This window comes from Scardinius erythrophthalmus (assembly GCF_964197995.2).
Source record: "Scardinius erythrophthalmus genome assembly, chromosome: 15".
NCBI lineage: Eukaryota > Metazoa > Chordata > Actinopteri > Cypriniformes > Leuciscidae > Scardinius > Scardinius erythrophthalmus.
Window position 1 is genome coordinate 40265384 of NC_138235.1, and position 20368 is coordinate 40285751.

General features: G+C 41.0%; 1 protein-coding gene across 6 annotated transcripts; it reads left to right on the plus strand.

Moving 5' to 3' along the window:
* Window positions 1–2138: 2138 nt before the first annotated feature.
* Window positions 2139–19219, plus strand: lmnl3 (lamin L3; the record flags this gene model as incomplete). 6 transcript variants are annotated; one of them, XM_081387225.1, is made up of 13 exons in its annotated part: window positions 2510–2621; window positions 2952–3350; window positions 5285–5441; window positions 7038–7163; window positions 8958–9128; window positions 10464–10589; window positions 11232–11452; window positions 12030–12252; window positions 14793–14900; window positions 15368–15484; window positions 16006–16107; window positions 17409–17464; window positions 19025–19219. In XM_081387225.1, the coding sequence occupies exons 2-12, from the start codon at window positions 2971–2973 to the stop codon at window positions 17445–17447; spliced, it is 1770 nt and encodes a 589-aa protein (XP_081243351.1). In that variant the 5' UTR covers window positions 2510–2621; window positions 2952–2970. The 6 variants fall into 6 exon arrangements, with proteins under 6 accessions (XP_081243353.1, XP_081243354.1, XP_081243352.1 ...); XM_081387227.1 differs by lacking the exons at window positions 2510–2621; window positions 17409–17464 and adding an exon at window positions 2139–2259; XM_081387228.1 differs by lacking the exons at window positions 2510–2621; window positions 17409–17464 and adding an exon at window positions 2148–2252.
* Between the last annotated feature and the right edge of the window lie 1149 nt (window positions 19220–20368).

The window sequence follows — 20368 nt, forward strand, 5'->3', positions numbered from 1 at the left end:
ATGGTGAACATTTTCGAAACTTTATTTGAAAGTATGTTTTATGAGACGTTTTAGAATTTATCAGTGTCATGTTATACCCTTTAAGTCATTACGATTTAATAAATTCTGTCAGAATTCCTGGAAAAAAAAACGCGCTTTCTTGTTAGATATCCGCAGTCAAACTACATTTACTCAAAATGTCAATGTCATTATTCATATGTTATTTTGATGAGTTTTTAAAAGTCATTAATACAGTTTACCCAGAGAATGTCTAATAAGGCTCTGGTTTACCTCAGAGAAACGTTACTGGAAAAAGGCGCCAATGAAAACCGCGCTTTCTTGTCAGAATATTATATCAAACGACATTTTCTCAGTGTCTGTCTCGTTATTTTGATTACTTTTTAATAATCAATAATGCAGTTTATTAACCTCAGAAAATCCTGTCAGACGTGACTAAAAAAGTGCGCCACCGAAAACCGCTTGTTATCTGCTGTTAAACGATATTCTCACCGAGTATATCACTGTGTCGTTACTGTCATACTTAAAATGTATTAATATAATTTCCTTTGAAGTAAGAAGTGCCTTATATTTTGAACAAATTGTTTGTTTTCTCAACCAGCACAGCAGATGGCGCTAATATCCCGCTAGAACAAACACTGAAGAGAGGCCGATGAGTTATCAATCAATTATGTTATTTACTTAGTTATTTGTTGTTTTAATGACTACTTTCCCCACTGTTTTGAGCCAAACGCTGTAAAATACTCATTGTTCAGGAATTTCTGAGATAGGTCTATTCAATGTAAATATGATTATGAACGATATTATATGATTTATTGTAAATATAATACCTTATATTATTTAGAAACATTTTAACACAATTTTGTAATCTGAGAATTTCTTTATGATTATCAACGAGATAAATAATTTTTTTATTTTTTTAGAAGATGGGCAACAATTTATTTGTGTCTTCTAGAATTAGGCTACTATGACAATATGCTACAATACAGTCTCATTTGCTAACATAAACTACAAATGAGCGATGTAAAATGAAACATTAAAGCATTTATTACTCACTCTCTCCTACCCCTTCATGAGTGGACACACCCCTTTTTTCTGATTGGCTCACTCTCTCTCCTCCCCCATCATTAGTGGACACACCCCTTTCTTCTGATTGGCTCTCCTCCCCCATCATTAGTGGACACACCTCTACTGCATAAATGTTAAACATATTTTTTTTAATTTATTGCAAAATATGCATATATACATAAATATTTCAGTATTTTGAGAGCATAGAGATAGATTACCTCATTCGCAGTGCTTCATGGGAGTGGGCGGAGCTATCAAGAACTTTTGGCAAGTTTTGCTTGTTTCTACTCTGATTGGTGGAGTTTTCTGCACAGCATCATGGGTAATGTAGTTTTTCACCACAAATTCTGCTGTTAAACACGGTTGTTGAAGTAATGTGAGCTGACGGATTCAACATTAGCAAATACCCTCGATTAATGACCTCGTAGCTCACAGTTTATAAGTTATCGTTAAAAATCAATTTCCCTAAGGAGAAAATGAATGGAGTTTTTACTTCGTTTTTCGACTGTCGCACTCTATTGTTTTGTATATTACTTAGATTACTGTGCGACAGTACTGTTGCATCTTCCAAACAAGTCCATTGAAGTGTGCTGATTTTACATGAAATTATGAGAAATAACATTTTTGATGAATGCATTCTTTGCTGGAATGTCAGTTTGTGGATATTTCAAAAAAAAAATGAAAATACATTTTAATAAATCTTTAATATACTCAAATTTGATCAATGCAAAATTATTATGGTGCTCATTTAAATATATATATATGTGTGTGTGTGTGTGTGTGTGTGTGTGTGTGTGTGTGTGTGTGTGTCTGTGTATATATATATTTTTTTTTTAAACAGTGTATGGCAAAATTTATTTATTTTATATATAATTTATTTTCAAATACGGTGCAGTTTAAGGCACTTTAAAAAACTATTTAACTGTCGTTATCATATACTTGAGTAAACTAAATTAGAGCCTTAGTTAATAAACACATATTTAGATGCTTGTGCCACAATATTAATACGATATACTTTTGCTGCGTTTGTTTTATTTGGATCTTCGCTTTAAATGCGGCCCGTCTTGTGATGTGACGTCATCACGGCACAGCTGACAGTAATGCAGCGCAAACGGAGTGTGTAGTCTGAGAGAAACAACAGCAAACCTCAGTGAAATCCAGTGTGTTTTTGGACTTGACACATCCCGGTAACGCGTGCGTTAAACACACACACACACACACACGTGCGTTTGAGCGACTGTGGCGCGTGCGCAACGCGTCAAACGCCAGTTTTATTCCACTTCTGCTGAGTTTGTGTCAGGATATCTGTGTTATCTGAACACGTTTGCTCTTTTATATTCGTTATTATTATTGTTATTATATTTTTCAAAAACCTTTTCTTCTTCTTCTGGGTTTGAGTTTTCTGCGTTTGTTTTTATCGGATCTTCCCCTTTAAATGCGGCCGGTCTTGCGATGTGACGTCACCGCTGCCCAGCTGACCGTAATGAAGCGCTACTGAGCCTCTAGTCTGGGAGAAACACCAGCAAATCCCGTGTTTTTGGACTTCACACATCCCGGTAACGCGTGCGTTACACACACATGTGTTTGAGCGACTGTGCAACGCGTCAAACGCCAGTTTATTCCACTTCTCCGAGTTTGTGTCAGGTTATCTGAGCAAGTCTGTGCTTTTAGTCTGTTCTGTTTTTTGTTGTTTTTTAGAGAAAGTGCGTCAGTTATTACAAACTCACTGCCAGGTCCTGTCACACACATACACATACACACACGTGTTTTAATGACGACAGTTTTATTCCACTTCTCTGAGTTTGTGTCAGGAAATCTGTGTTTTCTGAGCACATTTGCCCTTTTATATTCGTTTTTTTGTGTGTGTGTGTTTTTTTTTTTTTTAGAGAAAGTGCGTCAGTTATTATGATCACCTCAAGCCCGATGGAGAGCCGCGCGTCCACGGTGCGCGCGTCCAGGCGGAGCGGCGCGGGCGCGTCCCCGTCCACTATTAGCCCGACGCGCATCACGCGCCTGCAGGAGAAAGAGGACTTGCGGCATTTGAACGACCGACTCGCGAATTACATCGAGCGGGTCCGACAGCTGGAGAATGACAAGTCATCCATGCAGATCCTGCTGGAGGAGAAGGAGGAGAGCGCGCGCAGGGAGATCGGGAACGTGCGCCGCCTGTACGAGACCGAGCTCTCGGACGCGCGCAAGAGTCTTGACGTCATCGCGAACGAGCGCGCGAGACTTCAGATCGAGTTCACGCAGTTACAGGAGGAGCATCACACACTCACTGCCAGGTACACACACACACAGAGGAGGACCATCACACACACTCACTGCCAGATGCTGTCACTCTCACACTCACTCAAACACACACACACACACACACACACACACACAGAGAGGAGGAGGACCATCACACACTCACTGCCAGGTGCTGTCTCTCTCACACAAACACACGAGGACCATCACACACTCACTGCCAGATGTTCTCACACACACACACACACACACACACATACACACACACACAGGAGGACCATCACACACTCACTGCCAGATGTTCTCTCACACACACACACACACACACACACACACACACATACATACACACACACACACACACACACAGGAGGACCATCACACACTCACTGCCAGGTGCTGTCTCACACACACACACACACACACACACACACACACACACACACACACAGGAGGACCATCACACACTCACTGCCAGATGTTCTCTCACACACACACACACACACACACACACACACACACACACACACACAGGAGGACCATCACACACTCACTGCCAGATGTTCTCTCACACACACACACACACACACACACACACATACACACACACACACAGGAGGACCATCACACACTCACTGCCAGGTGCTGTCTCACACACACACACACACACACACAGGAGGACCATCACACACTCACTGCCAGGTGCTGTCTCACACACACACACACACACACACACACACACACACACACACACACACAGGAGGACCATCACACACTCACTGCCAGATGTTCTCTCACACACACACACACACACACACACACACACACACACACACACACACACACACACACACAGGAGGACCATCACACACTCACTGCCAGATGTTCTCTCACACACACACACACACACACACACACACACACACAGGAGGACCATCACACACTCACTGCCAGATGTTCTCTCACACACACACACACACACACACACACACACACACACACACACACACACACACACACAGGAGGACCATCACACACTCACTGCCAGGTGCTATATATATATATATATATAATATGAACATATACACACACTATGCAAACATTTTTTTTATGTTAGATGTGATTAATCTATCAGCACTACTTTAAGCATCATCCAGAATAGTACAAGCTATAACTGGGAAGGATTAAGAAATAGTGAAATCATGGAAGAATTTTATATTATTTATATTTACTGACCTTAACACACTTTTACTAATTGGTTGTCTGTTGTTTAATATCGGGGCCACTGATAGAATGAGTCATGACTGATATCTTTAGCAAGATATATATATATATATATATATATATATATATATATATATATATATATATATATATATATATATATATATATATATATATAAATAAATATAAAGAAAAAAACAACAAAAAAACAAAATTGGGGTTTATAATCAAGTTTTGAAATTAACTTTTTCACTTGCCGGCCAATTCGGCCATTCAGAGCTTCTACTAGCCAGAAAAGAAAAGAAATGACCCAGATTAACTACGTCACAGCTTATATAAAATAAAATTTGTATTTCATACATTAATTTCTTATTCAAACATAACCCTGTCATCCAGCATCTCCTCTTCCTCTTTCATCCTCATCACCAAACATGTGTTTTAGGTGCACTGATCGATACAGCACAGAGAACATGTAGGATGCTGGAAAAATAACAATGTCTTTCTATTAACCAAATGCTTTTTAATCTTTGCTATTGCTTCACTACAAATGAACAAGCACGCTGTTATTTGTTGTGTAGTGACGTGTGTGTGTGTTCAATTAAGCCAGATATGAGCAGATTCTGTGCAATACACTGTATTTAATATATCATGATGTAATGTATAAAATCTGCTCCTTCCAGGTGCTTTTTGGTGTCAGTGTTAACACGCCTTAATCTAATCTAAAGTGTGTTCTCTTGTGTCTCAGGAATAATAAGAAAGAGAGTGAACTGAACACGGCTGTCGGACACTGGAGGAATCTTGAAGCCGCGCTGAACTCTAAAGAGGCGGATTATGCGAATTTACTGGCCACCAACCGCAGACTGGAGAATGATATTTCCAATCTCAAGACTCAGGTGGCTAACGTGAGTACAAAACATGCATGAAACTAACGGGAAGGACTGAAGGGATTTGTACTAGTGTTTGTGCCACTCATGATGGGGGAGGAGAGTGAGCCAATCAGCAGTAGGGGGCGTGTCCACTCATGATGGGGGAGGAGAGAGAGCCAAACAGCAGTAGGGGGCGTGTCCACTCATGATGGGGAGGAGAAAGTGAGCCAAACAGCAGAAGGGGGCGTGTCCACTCATGATGGGGAGGAGAGAGAGCCAAACAGCAGAAGGGGGTGTGTCCACTCATGATAGGGAGGAGAGAGAGTGAGCCAATGGGCAGTTGGGGGCATGTCCACTCATCATGGGAGGAGAGAGTGAGCCAATCAGCAGTAGGGGGCGTGTCCACTTATGATGGGGCAGAGAGAGTGAGCCAATCAGCATTAGGGGGTGTGTCCACTCATGATGGGGGAGGAGAGAGAGCCAAACAGCAGTTGGGGGCGTGTCCACTCATGATGGGAGGAGAGAGAGTGAGCCAATCAGCATTAGGGGGTGTGTCCACTCATGATGGGGAGGAGAGAGAGCCAAACAGCAGAAGGGGGCGTGTCCACTCATGATGGGGAGGAGAGAGAGCCAAACAGCAGAAGGGGGCGTGTCCACTCATGATGGGGAGGAGAGAGAGCCAAACAGCAGAAGGGGGCGTGTCCACTCATGATGGGGAGGCGAGAGAGCCAAACAGCAGAAGGGGGCGTGTCCACTCATGATGGGGAGGAGAGAGAGCCAAACAGCAGAAGGGGGCGTGTCCACTCATGATGGGGAGGAGAGAGAGCCAAACAGCAGAAGGGGGCGTGTCCACTCATGATGGGGAGGAGAGAGAGCCAAACAGCAGAAGGGGGCGTGTCCACTCATGATGGGGAGGAGAGAGAGCCAAACAGCAGAAGGGGGTGTGTCCACTCATGATGGGGAGGAGAGAGAGCCAAACAGCAGAAGGGGGATACCATGAGAGCGATTTGAGAGTAGCCGGAGAACTCAGCCAGCGCAGCTTCTCAAGAGCGGCTGCACGAGGGCTGATGACGACACAGCTGTTCCACGATTGGCCGGATTCACCGCATGACAACGATCACGTGTGTTTCGTGTTTATTCGAAAACCTTTAGTTCCTCTAAAGCTCACAAATCATTTTTTTATAACAGTAAACACTCTTTTCATGTAGTTGCGATGTTATATTGTGTCATGTTTATCAAATTAAAACTGATTAAAAAAACATAGACTCCACTTCATTGATAGTAGCTTATGTTGAACTTTATTCTTGTTCAAACAGACGCTGTATGAAGCAGTACATAAAGTATTGAATGAAAATGTCTCTGAAAGACTGTAGAAAGAGAAATGGCTGAGAGACATTACAAAAGAGAAAAGCTCAGAGGAATACTATCTTCACTTTATTTCTTTTGAAGCATTATTTTGCTTCGTTTCAGCTTTGATAAAGAGACTCTATCCACTCTTGCATTGCGTGTTCGTGGATTTTGGGGGCGGGGTGTGTTTGTTTTTGCTGATTTCAAATATCCACAGTGAAATCGCTTACTACACCTTTAGTGTACTCAATTAATGTCAGTTCAAATGTTTCTTCTGCCTTGCAGCTGGAAGCGGCGCTGCAGAACGTCAAGACCCAGTTGAACTCTGAGATGCTGCGTCGAGTTGATGCTGAAAACCAGATCCAAACCCTGCAGGAGCAGCTGGACTTCCAGAGGCATCTCAGCGAACAGGTTCTGATGTGTTATCAAAAACACTGATGTTTCATTCATTAGCCGCGTTTCCATTACCCTTCAAATTACCCAAATTGAAATTGAGAATTGAAAATACGCCCAATGGAAACGCGTCAATTTCGCAAAAACTCCCATTTATCGCAAAAAAGCGTTAAAACAAAAAAGTTTTTCAGGCAATTCGAAAAACTGCAAAGGAAACGGTTCACAGGTCACCTGACGTAGATGATGCGGTATGTTTGGACGAGACAGAGTTCCTCATAAAATACAAAAGAATTACAGGAATACTGGATTCTAAACCTCAAAGAAATGCCACAATCAAGAGCTTAAAGCAGATATGAGTGAGAAACGCCTTATACGAGTATAAGAGTCTTTCCTTGCCATCAATGCTTGGATTTACGCCTTCGATTAAAAACGTCCAGTGCGGTGGCTGCGATATACGTAACATCCATCGGTATGATTTTTTGTAATGACTTATCGCGAGAGGAAAAAATGTCGTTGTAGTCTCATAACATCGGTTCATGGAAACGCCGTCATTTCGCCAATAGTTTATCGACATTTAGAAAAAATCATCAAGTTTTGCGCAAATCTGTAATGGAAACGCGCCTATTGATAGATTTTATTGACTGACTGACAAGCCGTTTTTTTTGTATGTATTTGGTGTTCGTTACTATTCAGGGGTGCGTTTCTCAAAAGCTTCGTTAGCCAACTATAGTCGCAAGTCCCGTCATTATCAGCAGTTCAACTAATCAGTGTTTCCCGAAGCCGTAGTTCCAACGAACATTCGCAAACAGCAAAACCGAAGCAGTTTCTCGTTTGCATGACATTAGGACTCAATAAATCCTTATTTTGAGCAAAATTAGCAAGCTGACATTCAGTGCAATCTATATCTTTTATCTAGAATTCTTTTAGTTTGTCGAGATTTAAAGCGTAGTTGTTGAAGAGTGCGCATGTGTGAACGAGCTCTGGTGTAAGAACGAGTCTATGAGTGAATCTGGAAATAAAGCAAAATAACTGAGAAAAATGAGAAATAGTCCTCAGATGTCGTGTCCGTAATTTATACCGAAATATTTATCGTTAATTCGATCTCAAACAGATTCATTAAAAGTAGTTATTACTCCAACATCTGTGTGAAAACATTAATCAAAGTGGTTAAACGGGCAAGTTGCAACACTGGTTTGGGGAAACAGTCGTGACTCGCTAGTTGATTTCTTCGACGACGCATCGTACTATGATAGTGCAGCAGCGAGTTACACCCAGTGTTGGGGAAAGTTACTTTGAAAAGTAATGCATTACAGTATTGCGTTACTTTTTTAGAAAAGTAATGTTACGTTACTTTTGCGTTAACTTTTTATGGCTGGGCTTGCTGTTCTGGATGCAGAAGAAAGTTTAACACTTGCCTTGCAAATAAAAACAAAAAAATCTATAGTCATTTTTGCTTATGGTTTAACTGAATCATTGAAGATCAGAAGCAAGTATTATTGCTTTATTGCAAGGTCACTTCGATTTTCGAACGCCTCTGCACTTCGATTTGTCTCAACATGGAGACAGAAGAGCTGTCAGTTAATAAATGGGAAAACTAAGTAACTTGCGTTACTTATTTGAAAAAGTAACTCAGATATTTTGTTGTAAATTTTAAAAGTATTACGTTACTTTACTAGTTACATGAAAAAGTAATCTGATTACATAACTCAAGTTACTTGTAATGAGTTACACACCGTTGTACGGGAAACACACCCCAGGTTGGTTGTAATGTCGATCACCCCACAGACGGTGTGTGTGTGTGTGTGTGTTCAGGAGGTGCGTGAGATGCGCAGTCGCCACGAGAGCCGGCTGATGGAGCTCGACACCGGCAGACAGAAGGAGTTTGAAGGTAAATTAGCTGAAGCCATGAAGCAGCTCCGAGAAGAACATGAAGCTCAAATCCAGCAGTACAAAGAGGAGCTGGAGAAAACCTTCGCTGCGAAGGTAAAACACACCGCACGTTTGTTCTGCCCAGAGTTGTTGTTGTTGTAGTTTACTTTTTTAGAAAATGGTCATGCAAAACTTGTGTGTATTTCATTCATATATTTTATTTATTAATATTCCACAAGTAATATTTATAAATAATTCATATTAGTAAAATTAATATATCTAATGTATTTATATAAAATGTTAATATATTTAAAAATTTGATATATAATATTATCTTATTCATAACCAATAATTTATATAAAAATACTACATAGATGACAAATTATTATTTGTATATATATTTATTATTATTATTATTATTATTATTTATTATTACATACCCTAGTATATTATTTTTATAATATATTATTTTAGTCATATATTTAATGTATTAATATTCCTTATATGTAATATTTCTGAATGGGTAAAATTAATGTATTTATTAAAAATATAATTTTTTCTTATATTTTTGTTTTTTATTACTTTATTCATATATTTATTTTATAAAAAATACTAGAATTATAAAGTGTGTATATATATATATATATATGTATGTGTGTGTATATATATATATATATATATATATATATATATATATATATATATATATATATATATATATATATATATATATATATATATATATATATATACATATACATACATACACACATATATAGATATGTATATGCGTGTAATTTATAGATTATTTTTTCTTATTTTATTCATTTATATTCTTTACAAGTAATAATTATAAATAAGTTAGTAAAACAATTATTGAAACACGCTGCCAGTCAGTATGGCAATACATTTCTTCAGCTGTGGACATTATACAGTATTTGACGAGCAAGAAAGCAGCTTTGAGCAACAGCCAATGAAACTGTAAAAGACTGCAAAAGCAAGACATGAACTCTGAATTAAAAACAGGCTTTTCATCCTTCCTTGGCAGAATAGAAAAGACACAAATCTCCCCAAGTCTTCAAATGTTGGTAGTGTTCAGTTATGATACTGTAAACAGAGAAACCGACTGTAGATGAAGCTGGTTTACACTTGTGTCCACTATTGCTTTATTAATGCATTTCAGAATGCACAAAAATCAGTGTGTTTTCATGCATTAAAGACAGTAAATCAGCGTGAGGATTTTACAGCAGTGAGAAGTGAAGTCTGCAGCAGAAGTGTAGTTCAGGGATTTGAGCGAAAGGAAGAGACGGTAACCTGGACACACACGAAACGCTTGATTTCAACGCATCGGTCTTTCATGGTACCTCAGTAATCATGTGTTCGAGAGCGAAACATTCTCTGTGTTCTCGTTGGTTTGCGCTAACGGTGTTATGGGTTTATCTCTTGCAGTTGGAGAACGCGAAGCAGACGGCGGTGAAAAACAGTGACTTCGCTTCTTCAACGAGAGAAGAACTGGCGGGAACTAAAATGCGTTTGGAGTCTCAGTCGCTGCAAATCAACAACCTGCACAAAAAGGTAGAGATCTGAAAGGTTTTGCTACATTACCATTCAAAAGTTTGGGGTTAGTACTTTTTGAAAAAAAAAAGAAATTAATACTTTCATTCATCAAGGACACTGTGCATTAGGACTTATTAGGGATAGTTCTCCCAAAAATGAAAATTAGCCCATAATTTACTCTCCCTCAAGTCATCCTAGCCATTCTTCTTTCAGACGAATACAATCTGAGTTATATTAAAAAAATGTCCTGGCTCTTCCAAGCTTTATAATGGCAGCGAATGGTTGTTTCTGTTTTGAAGTCCATAAAAGTGCATCTATCCATGATAGAAGAGCATCTATTCATGATGAATGTGCATCTATCATCATAAAAGATGATTATTTTCATCCTACTAAGAGAAACAATGTCAATTTGACGAAGGAACATGAATCATGACAAATCAGAAATCACTGGTCACAGATCAGGCATTAGAATTAACAGTTTACTTGCATGTTGTGGCATTACTGTCGAGTCCATATCGTAAAGGTCTGTTTGCAAAGCCTGCGCCGAAATTGCGACAATTGGGACTTTGAAGAGCTGTTTCGTGCTCAAACAGCAGCACTAAAGGAAGATAAAGATGTAATAGAGCATAATATGGATGTCCTCGTTTGTGTGTGTATCAGAACTCGGCGCTGGAGGCTCGTGTTCAGGAGCTGGAGCAGATGCTGGACCGCGAGAGACAGTCCAATCAGCACCGGCTCTCTCAGAAGGATCAAGAGATGGCGGATCTGAGACAGCAGATGCAGGAGCAGCTGGAGGAATACCAGAACCTGCTGGACGTCAAGCTCATGCTGGATATGGAGATCAACGCTTACCGCAAGATGCTGGAGGGCGAGGAGAAACGGTGAGCTTTATCCCCTACACTGCAAACAATGCTTTTATTTCTGTCTTGTTTCCAGTCTAAATATCTAAAAACTCTTAAATCAAGATGCATTTACTAGATGAGTAAAATGACATAAGATGTTATGTCTTGTTTTCTGGGGGAATTAATCAAAATGAAGTGAGTTGATGCTTAAAAAAAGCTAAATTATCTGCCAATGGGGAGAAAAATAATCTTAATTCAAACAGAAACAACATTATTTTTCTTCTTTCTCATTGTTTTAAGCATCAACTCACTTCATTTTGACTGGAACATGATCTTTACTTAATATCCTAATGATTTTTGGCATAAAAGAAAAATGGATAATTTTGACCCACACAGTGTATTTTTGGTTATTGCCACAAATATACCCGTGCGACTTTTATTTGTTTATTTATTTAATCAAGGACAGTACACATTTAATAGTACATAACAATGTCAAATGTGCCAGATTTAGCCAACACTGGCTAATTTTCATCCGTTATCCTGCAGGTTGATGTTAAGACTTGGTTTTGTGATCCAGGGTCATATTGGTTTTATTAGTTTGTGTCTCCCTCCTCAGACTGAATCTGTCTCCGAGCCCGATACAGCCGTCGACCGTCTCTCGGACGCGAGCTCAACCGGTGCGCAAGAGCTGGGGAAAGAAACGCAAACACGAGGGCTCGAGTTCAGGTCTCTCGCCCAACTACAAGCTTTCCCAGCATTCCTCCTCTCGCGGGAACGTGTCCATCGATGAGATCGACCCGCAAGGGCGCTTCATCAAACTCAAGAACACCTCCGACAAGGTACGGCGAAGAGGAGGGTTTCTTAGAGGCGGCTTATATCACAGGGTTTATTTCAGTGTCATTGATACATTATTCATTTGTTTTAGCTTCATATTTTCCATTTTTATTTATTTTAGGTGTTTTTTTTTGTCCCTTTAATGTGTATTGTTTTTATTAATGTTTTGAAAATATAAAAAATTAAAAACATATTAAAGGGGGGGTGAATTACTATTTCATGCATACTGAGTTTTTTACACTGTTAAAGAGTTGGATTCCCATGCTAAACATGGACAAAGTTTCAAAAGTTAAGTTGTACGTTTGAAGGAGTATTTTTGTTCCAAAAATTGTCCTTCCGGTTTGTCACAAGTTTCGGAAAGTTTTTTTTCGAGTATGGCTCTGTCTTACGTAAGATAGAGCGGAATTTCCTTATATGGGTCCTAAGGGCACTTCTCCGGTAAGATCGCGGGCGCGCGCGCACACCAGCCGCTCGTTTTTTTTCCGGAAAGACTCGGTACAGCCAATCTTTCAATTAAAAATATAATAAAACAAAAGACTTTTTGGGGAGATGAAGGATGCAATATTACTCTATAGGTACTCAAGATTAACAGGAGATTGAGTGAAAATGAGCATTTCACCCCCCCTTTAATAAAATGTGCTTTGTGGATTTGGAGAAGGCATTCGATAGAAGTCCTGGGCGCAGCCGGGGGCCGGAGAGTGTCCACAGGATTTCGTCTTGTCTTGGTCTTGTTCAGGAGTGATTTACTGGTCGATCTATGTTCCTACTCTCTGAACTCTGGGTCATGACCGAAAGGACAAGCCAATCAGAACAGCGTGTGGGCGGAGTCAGACAATCAGAACAGTGTGTGGGCGGAGTCAGCCTATCAGAACAGTGTGTGGGCGGAGTCAGCCTATCAGAACAGCGTGTGGGTGGAGTCAGACAATCAGGGGTGCGTTTCCCGAAAGCATCGTTGGCCAACTATGGTCGCAAGTTCCGTCGTTACCAATAGAGTTCAATGGACATTGCGATGAACTTGCGACCATAGTTGGCCAACGATGCTTTCGGGAAACGCACCCCAGAACAGCGTGTGGGTGCAGAACAGCGTGTGGGCGGAGTCAGACAATCAGAACAGCGTGTGGGCGGAGTCAACCAATCAGAACAGTGTGTGGGGGCGGAGTCTCGTAGCACCAGAGAGTAATCTTGACGGCACTCGCAAGAAAATGGATAAGTCGCTACATAATCTAATTCACAAATATTACACCATTTAGATAGCCTGAGAAAACCCAGACAACTTCCAGCAAATTTTGATTTTTTCTGCAAGTAAGTCTGGCAAAGAGCTCATTCAAGTCCATTTCCCCATGCCAAGAAATCAAGGCACCAATCAGAAACGTTGAGGCGGGCTTTACACATGACGATCGCTCTGATTGGTTTTAGGTCTAGCCTATCCAGAGGCATTTGAGCGACGTCCACTCCGACGTCCGTTGGTGAAGCACACCAACTTTTAAATGCATTATTATATTCAAATTGCAAACACATGAGGACAGTCTCCATGAAAGACCCACTGGCAGATGAACGTGTTACTACATTTCTCTCTGAAACTGTAGGAAATTAAATTAGATTTAATAGAGGATTTTAACTGTGACGAGATGATTGACAGGGCAGTTTACATGACGGGATGCACGCGACAGATCCGTCCGATAAAGATGACGAAGAAGTATGTCCCAAAGTTGCCTACTTTTTTGCTACACATTCAAAAGTAAATACATTTTCCTCACAAAAAGAGTACATATGGCGTAGTGTAACATAGGCGAATTGGGACGCACCATATGGCTTTACACATGACGATCTTGGTTTTAGGAGTTTTAGGTCTATCCAATTGTGCCCAGAGGCATTTGAGTGACGTCCGTTGGTGACGCCCCTTTGGAAATGAGTTATTAAAGGAGCTTTGCCAGACCCTAACTCAGTTACTACTGAGAATGGTCTGGTTTTAACCAGGCTACCAGTTAGACATTATTCAAACACATAGGCTACTGAGTTACTAAAATAGTTTTTGTCAAAGAATACACTTGTTTGTTCACAGTTTGAACGTTCTTGTTTCCATTTGTTTAATTTGAAGATCTGAGGTGAATTATCCATTGTTGCTTTTACAGCCTCAAAGCTGGAGCACTAAATGATATTCAGAGTCACATGACACGCTTTTACCATTAAATAAAGCACATAAACAGTGCCTGAGATTATCATCGCCACACTTTGTGTTTGTTGTTCCAGCGCGACACCGCAGAAAAATAGAAACCGTTTCTAAAATAGAATCGTCGCGGCTGGTTAGGACAAACGCTCTGATTAACATGGAGAAGAACCTTTTATCTCGTGTAGTCGGGACACGGTGTTAGAGAGAGGGTGAGGAGCTCAGAGTAGAGCCGCTGCTCCACGTCGGGAGGAGGCCTCCTGGACGCCTTCCCGGGGAGGAGACCCTGCGGTTGACCCTGCGGTATCAGGCTCTGGGAGGCTTGGTGTTGAGGATCAATGTGTGTGTGTGATCAGTGTGTGTGTGATTGTGTTTCAGGATCAGGCTCTGGGAGGCTGGGTGTTGAGGAAGAGTGAAGCCGACGTGCAGGACATCGTCTTCCAGATCCCCTCGCCGTGTGTGCTGAACGCTGGACAGATGCTCACGGTAAACACAAGGCTGTGTGTGTGTGTGTGTGTGTGTGTGTGTGTGTGTGTGTGTGTGTGTACTTGTACAACTATCATTGTGAGGACCCGTTTGAGTTTTAGATCATTGGAGTGAGGACAGAGAGAGTAAAGGACATGTTGGCCTTTCCTCAGTTTCTGAGAGCCTTTAAAGGCCTGTTTGAGGGTCAAGACTTGGTTTTAGGGATAAGGTTATAATGAGGTTAAGGGTCGGTTTAGGGTCAGGGGTCGGGTTAGGCACTTAGTTGTGATGGGTAAGGTTAGGGTAAGAGGCTAGAGGTTGCATTGTGTCAATGAATGTCCTCATAAAGATAGATGTTCAAGTCAAGAGTGTGTGTGTGCTGGACGCTGGACAGATGCTCACAGTGACACACTGAGTGTGAGCTGAGGGTTTCTCTCTCTGACTCTGCTGAAGTGTATGTGTGTTTGTGTGTGTGTGTGTGTGTGTAGATCTGGGCTGCTGGTGCTGGGATGGATCCCCCTGTGGGTGATTTGCTCCTGAGGACTCATGAGTCGTGGGGCCCGTTCGGGGACGTCCGAGTCTCGCTGATAAACACACAGAACGAGGTGAGACACACTCGTCACCGAGAGTATCGGGGAATATCACAGTCATGGAGATTTCTTGTGATAAACCAAAATACGTCGGCCAGTAGGGGTGTAACGGTACATGTAATCGTTACGGTTCAGTGCATACACTGCAAAAAATGAGTATTTTTGTGTTGTTTCCAGTCCAAATATCTAAAAACTCTTAAATCAAGATGCATTTACTAGATGAGTGAAATGACATAAGATATTATGTCCTGTTTTCTGGGGGAAGTGAGTAAATAAAAACAAATAAAAACAGACCCTTTACAGTCTCAAATGATGTCTTGCTCTTATCTGTATGACCATAAATGAGTATTTTAAGTTGTTTTTCCAGTTATATTGAGAGTAAATCATTCAACATTGTGGCGATTTGTGTCGTCGAAGTCTCACTATAGTGAATATGTTTCCAGTTATACTCGCCTCTGAAGTATGACAATATGAAAATGTATGTTTAAATGACAGCTGCTGTTGTGGTGTTGATGAGGTCGTGTGTGTGTGCGCAGGAGACTGCGGAGTATTGTCTGGTGTGTGTTCAGGGAAAAGCTGACGAGGATCCAGACTGTGATGAAAACATCGCGGCCCGCGACATTCACCTGCGCCGACAGGTAAAACAGTCGAGCTCTAGTGAAACCTAGCGGCTTAATGCCGTAATTAATGACTAAATTTAATGTCATCTGACATTATCAAATAGATTTCAGTCTGATACGCACTCATATCATTGTTCAGTAATAAATATCAGACATCTTTCTATATGATTTTCTGATTTTTCAATAAGAGGAGCTCAAACTGTAGATGATGGCTCTCACATCTCCAACATCATGTTCTCAGCCAATGCATGCACTCATGAAATGTTTACTTTAATGCAATGCAAGTCGTTTTGGAGCAACAGAGCAACAGATTTACATTGAAAGAAGGACCTGAACATCTTAGACCCCATCAACACCACAGAAACTACATGTCAACGCTGGTAACCACTCAGAACACCCTAAAAAAACACATAGCAATGCCCTGGCAACCAATCAGAACGCCCTAGCAACCAAATACCAATGTCCCTGACAGCCACTCAAAACCACAGCAATGCCCTGGCAACCAATCAGAACGCCCTAGTACCAAATCACCATAGTAACAACCCGGAAACCGTTTAGAGCACCACATTGCAACACCCTGGAAACCAAATAGCAATGACCTGACACCCACTCAGGACACCAAATCAGAACACCCTAGCAACCAAAACACCATAGCAACAGCTCAGAAACCACATGACAACACCCTGGAAACCACCCAGATCACCATAGCAACCAAATAGCAATGCCCTGAAACCCACTCAGAACACCATAACAACAACCCAGCAACCGCTCAGAAAGCCACATAGCAACACCCTGTCAACCACCCAGATCACCATAGCAACTACATAGCAATGACCCAGCAACAATTCAGAACACCCTAAAAACCACATGGCAACAGCCTGTCAACCAACCAGAACACAGTAGAAACCACATAGCAACACCTTGTCAACCAACCAGAACACAGTAGAAACCACATAGCAACACCTTGTCAACCAACTAGAACACAGTAGAAACCACATAGCAACACCTTGTCAACCAACCAGAACACAGTAGAAACCACATATCAACACCTTGTCAACCATCCAATACACCATAGCAAAGACTCAGCCAACCACTCAGAACACTCTAAAAACCACATGGCAACAGCATATCAATCTACCAGAACATCATAGCAACCACATAAAACTCAGAACACTATAGAAACCACATAGCAACACCCTGGCAACCACCCAAAACACCATAGCAATGACCCAGCAACCGCTCAGAACACTTTAAATACCACATAGCAACATCTGAAATCTGTTGTTGTTTGTTTGTGCTTCACCTCTGTTTTGTAAAAGCCTAAAAGAAGAAAAAAGAAATGTTGTTCCCTCTCCTGATCCAGAAGCGTCTGTAGGTGAGATGGATCCAGTCGACCGTTTGTGCTTCGCTTTAGCAGCAACTGTGGCTTTGCATGTTTAATCAGCATCATGATTGTAACACATTTTGATTTGAGCTTGCTTAGCTGTGAATTTTCTTTTTTTTATGCATGATTGTATTTTAATGAAATGCATAGTTTTAGTTCAATATGACGAGGAATTACTCTCGCTTTTCCGAGACTCGTTTCAACTCCTTGTTTTCGTTTGGTACCTTTATCACTGAAATTTATTTACAGGACAAATTAACTGAACATGCCTCTGTTAAGCTCTAAGCTCAACCTTAGTTTATTTGTTAGTCTAAACTATCAATCAGACGACAACACCCTGGCAAACACCCAGATCACCATAGCAACCAAATAGCAATAACCTGACACCCACTCAGAACACCATAACAATGCCCTGGCAACCAATCAAAACACCCTAGCAACCAAAACACCTTAGCAACAACATGGAAACCGCTCAGCACCACATAGCAACACCCTGGCAATCACCCAGATCACTATAGCAACCAAATAGCAATGACCTGACACCCACTCAGAACACCATAGCAATGCCCTGGCAACCAATTAAAACACTCTAGCAACCAAAACACCTTAGCAACAACATGGAAACCGCTCAGAGCACCACATAGCAACGCCCTGGCAACCAAATAGCAATGATCTGACACCCACACAGAACACCATAGCAATGCCCTGGCAACCAATTAAAACACCCTAGCAACCAAAACACCTTAGCAACAACATGGAAACCGCTCAGACCACCACATAGCAACACCCTGGCAACCACCCAGATCACTATAGCAACCAAATAGCAATGACCTGACACCCACTCAGAACACCATAGCAATGCCCTGGCAACCAATTAAAACACTCTAGCAACCAAAACACCTTAGCAACAACATGGAAACCGCTCAGAGCACCACATAGCAACGCCCTGGCAACCAAATAGCAATGATCTGACACCCACACAGAACACCATAGCAATGCCCTGGCAACCAATTAAAACACCCTAGCAACCAAAACACCTTAGCAACAACATGGAAACCGCTCAGAGCACCACATAGCAACACCCTGGCAACCACCCAGATCACTATAGCAACCAAATAGCAATGACCTGACACCCACTCAGAACACCATAGCAATGCCCTGGCAACCAATTAAAACACTCTAGCAACCAAAACACCTTAACAACAACATGGAAACCGCTCAGAGCACCACATAGCAACGCCCTGGCAACCAAATAGCAATGACCTGACACCGACTCAGAACACCATAGCAATGCCCTGGTAACCAATGAACTCAACAGGCATCTGTTTTAAATCTACGCTCAACCAGTTTACTTGTGAAGTCTAAACTATCTATCAGATGACAGAAGGCATGTAGTACTTTTTTGTTTTGTTTTGTTTTTTCAGCAAGTTTTTGATCATGCTGATCAATTAGAGGCCTTTGCGTGTCAAATGTGATGCAGTAGCTTTGTAGGGTCAATCATGAGTTTATAAAGACATTCTCATGTGAATGATCAATCTGTGTCTGTTTCAGGGTCCGAGACACAATCAGGACGCCAGCTGTGCAGTCATGTGACTCTCATCGAGTGTGACGCCACACATCTGAAGACGCTCTCACTTGTCATATTTGATAAATGTTAAGAGCTGTAATTGGATTAATTTTATTCAAATAATAAAGTTTAAATAATTGTTAGATCATAATAAATTAAAAATAAATGCTTTTTGCAAATTCATGTTTAAAGCTTATTTTTTTGATGTCTTAAAATGCCTTAATATCCTCTCAGAACACCATAGCAATGCCCTGGCAACCAATCAGAGCACCCTAGCAACCACAAAACGACACCCTGGCAACCACCCGAAACACCATAGCAATGACCCGGCAACACCCTAAAACCCACATAGCAACAGCGTATCAACCATATACCGTAGCAACACCCTGGAGTTGTAAAGTTTTCTTTGATCGAAGCAGAGACCAGTGAGACAGTCGGGATCGCGTTCAACGGAAGTTATTCTTTATTGAGAACTCCTCTGTACGCGCGTGGCTGTAGAAACTTCCAACATGATCTGATCTAACATAACTTTACATGTTATCTTATAGGCATTTTAGGAGGAGGGACTTTTGGGGGTGGAGACAAATTCAAACAAAGCATGTAAATGAGTATACAGGTTAAGGTAACCTGCCCCAGACCCCAGCGTGTTTCCCAGGAAACTCTGGTTCCACGGGCCATCCCAGAGCCATTTAAGACTCATTTAAAACACAATAGAGAAAACAGGGCTGGTAGGAGCTGTTGATACCATTATAACCTAACCTTAAAAGCTAAAATCAGTATTCTTCACTGTGATGTTATGTAAGGAAGCATATCTGAAAACATATTCTTAAATTTTAACCCTTCACTGGTAACCACCCAAATGACCCAGCAACCGGTCAGAACACCCTAAAAAACACATAGCAACAGCATATCATCAAACCAGAACACCATAGCAAACATATACTGTAGCAACACCCTGGCAACCATCTAAAACACCGTAGCAATGACACAGCAACCGGTCAGAACACCCTAAAAACCACATAGCAGCAGCTGAAATCTGTTTTATTAGCTTATAAGCTATTTTTTGATGTCTTAAAATTGTTTTAATCTGATTTTCTGTTGTTGGGTATGATAAACCCATTAAAATGGTGCTGGTTTACAAGGTTCTTCAGTGGTTTTTGAGTTTCTGTCCTTAAGGTTCTTGAGTTTATTTATATGGTTCTTTGAAGATTAATGATGTTCCTGATGCTTCATTATATCGACTTCAGATTAGAACCTCTTTGTGGACTGAAGTCTAATAACATCAGAAGTCAAAACGCTTTGGATTTGGATTGAGAACTTAATGTGTT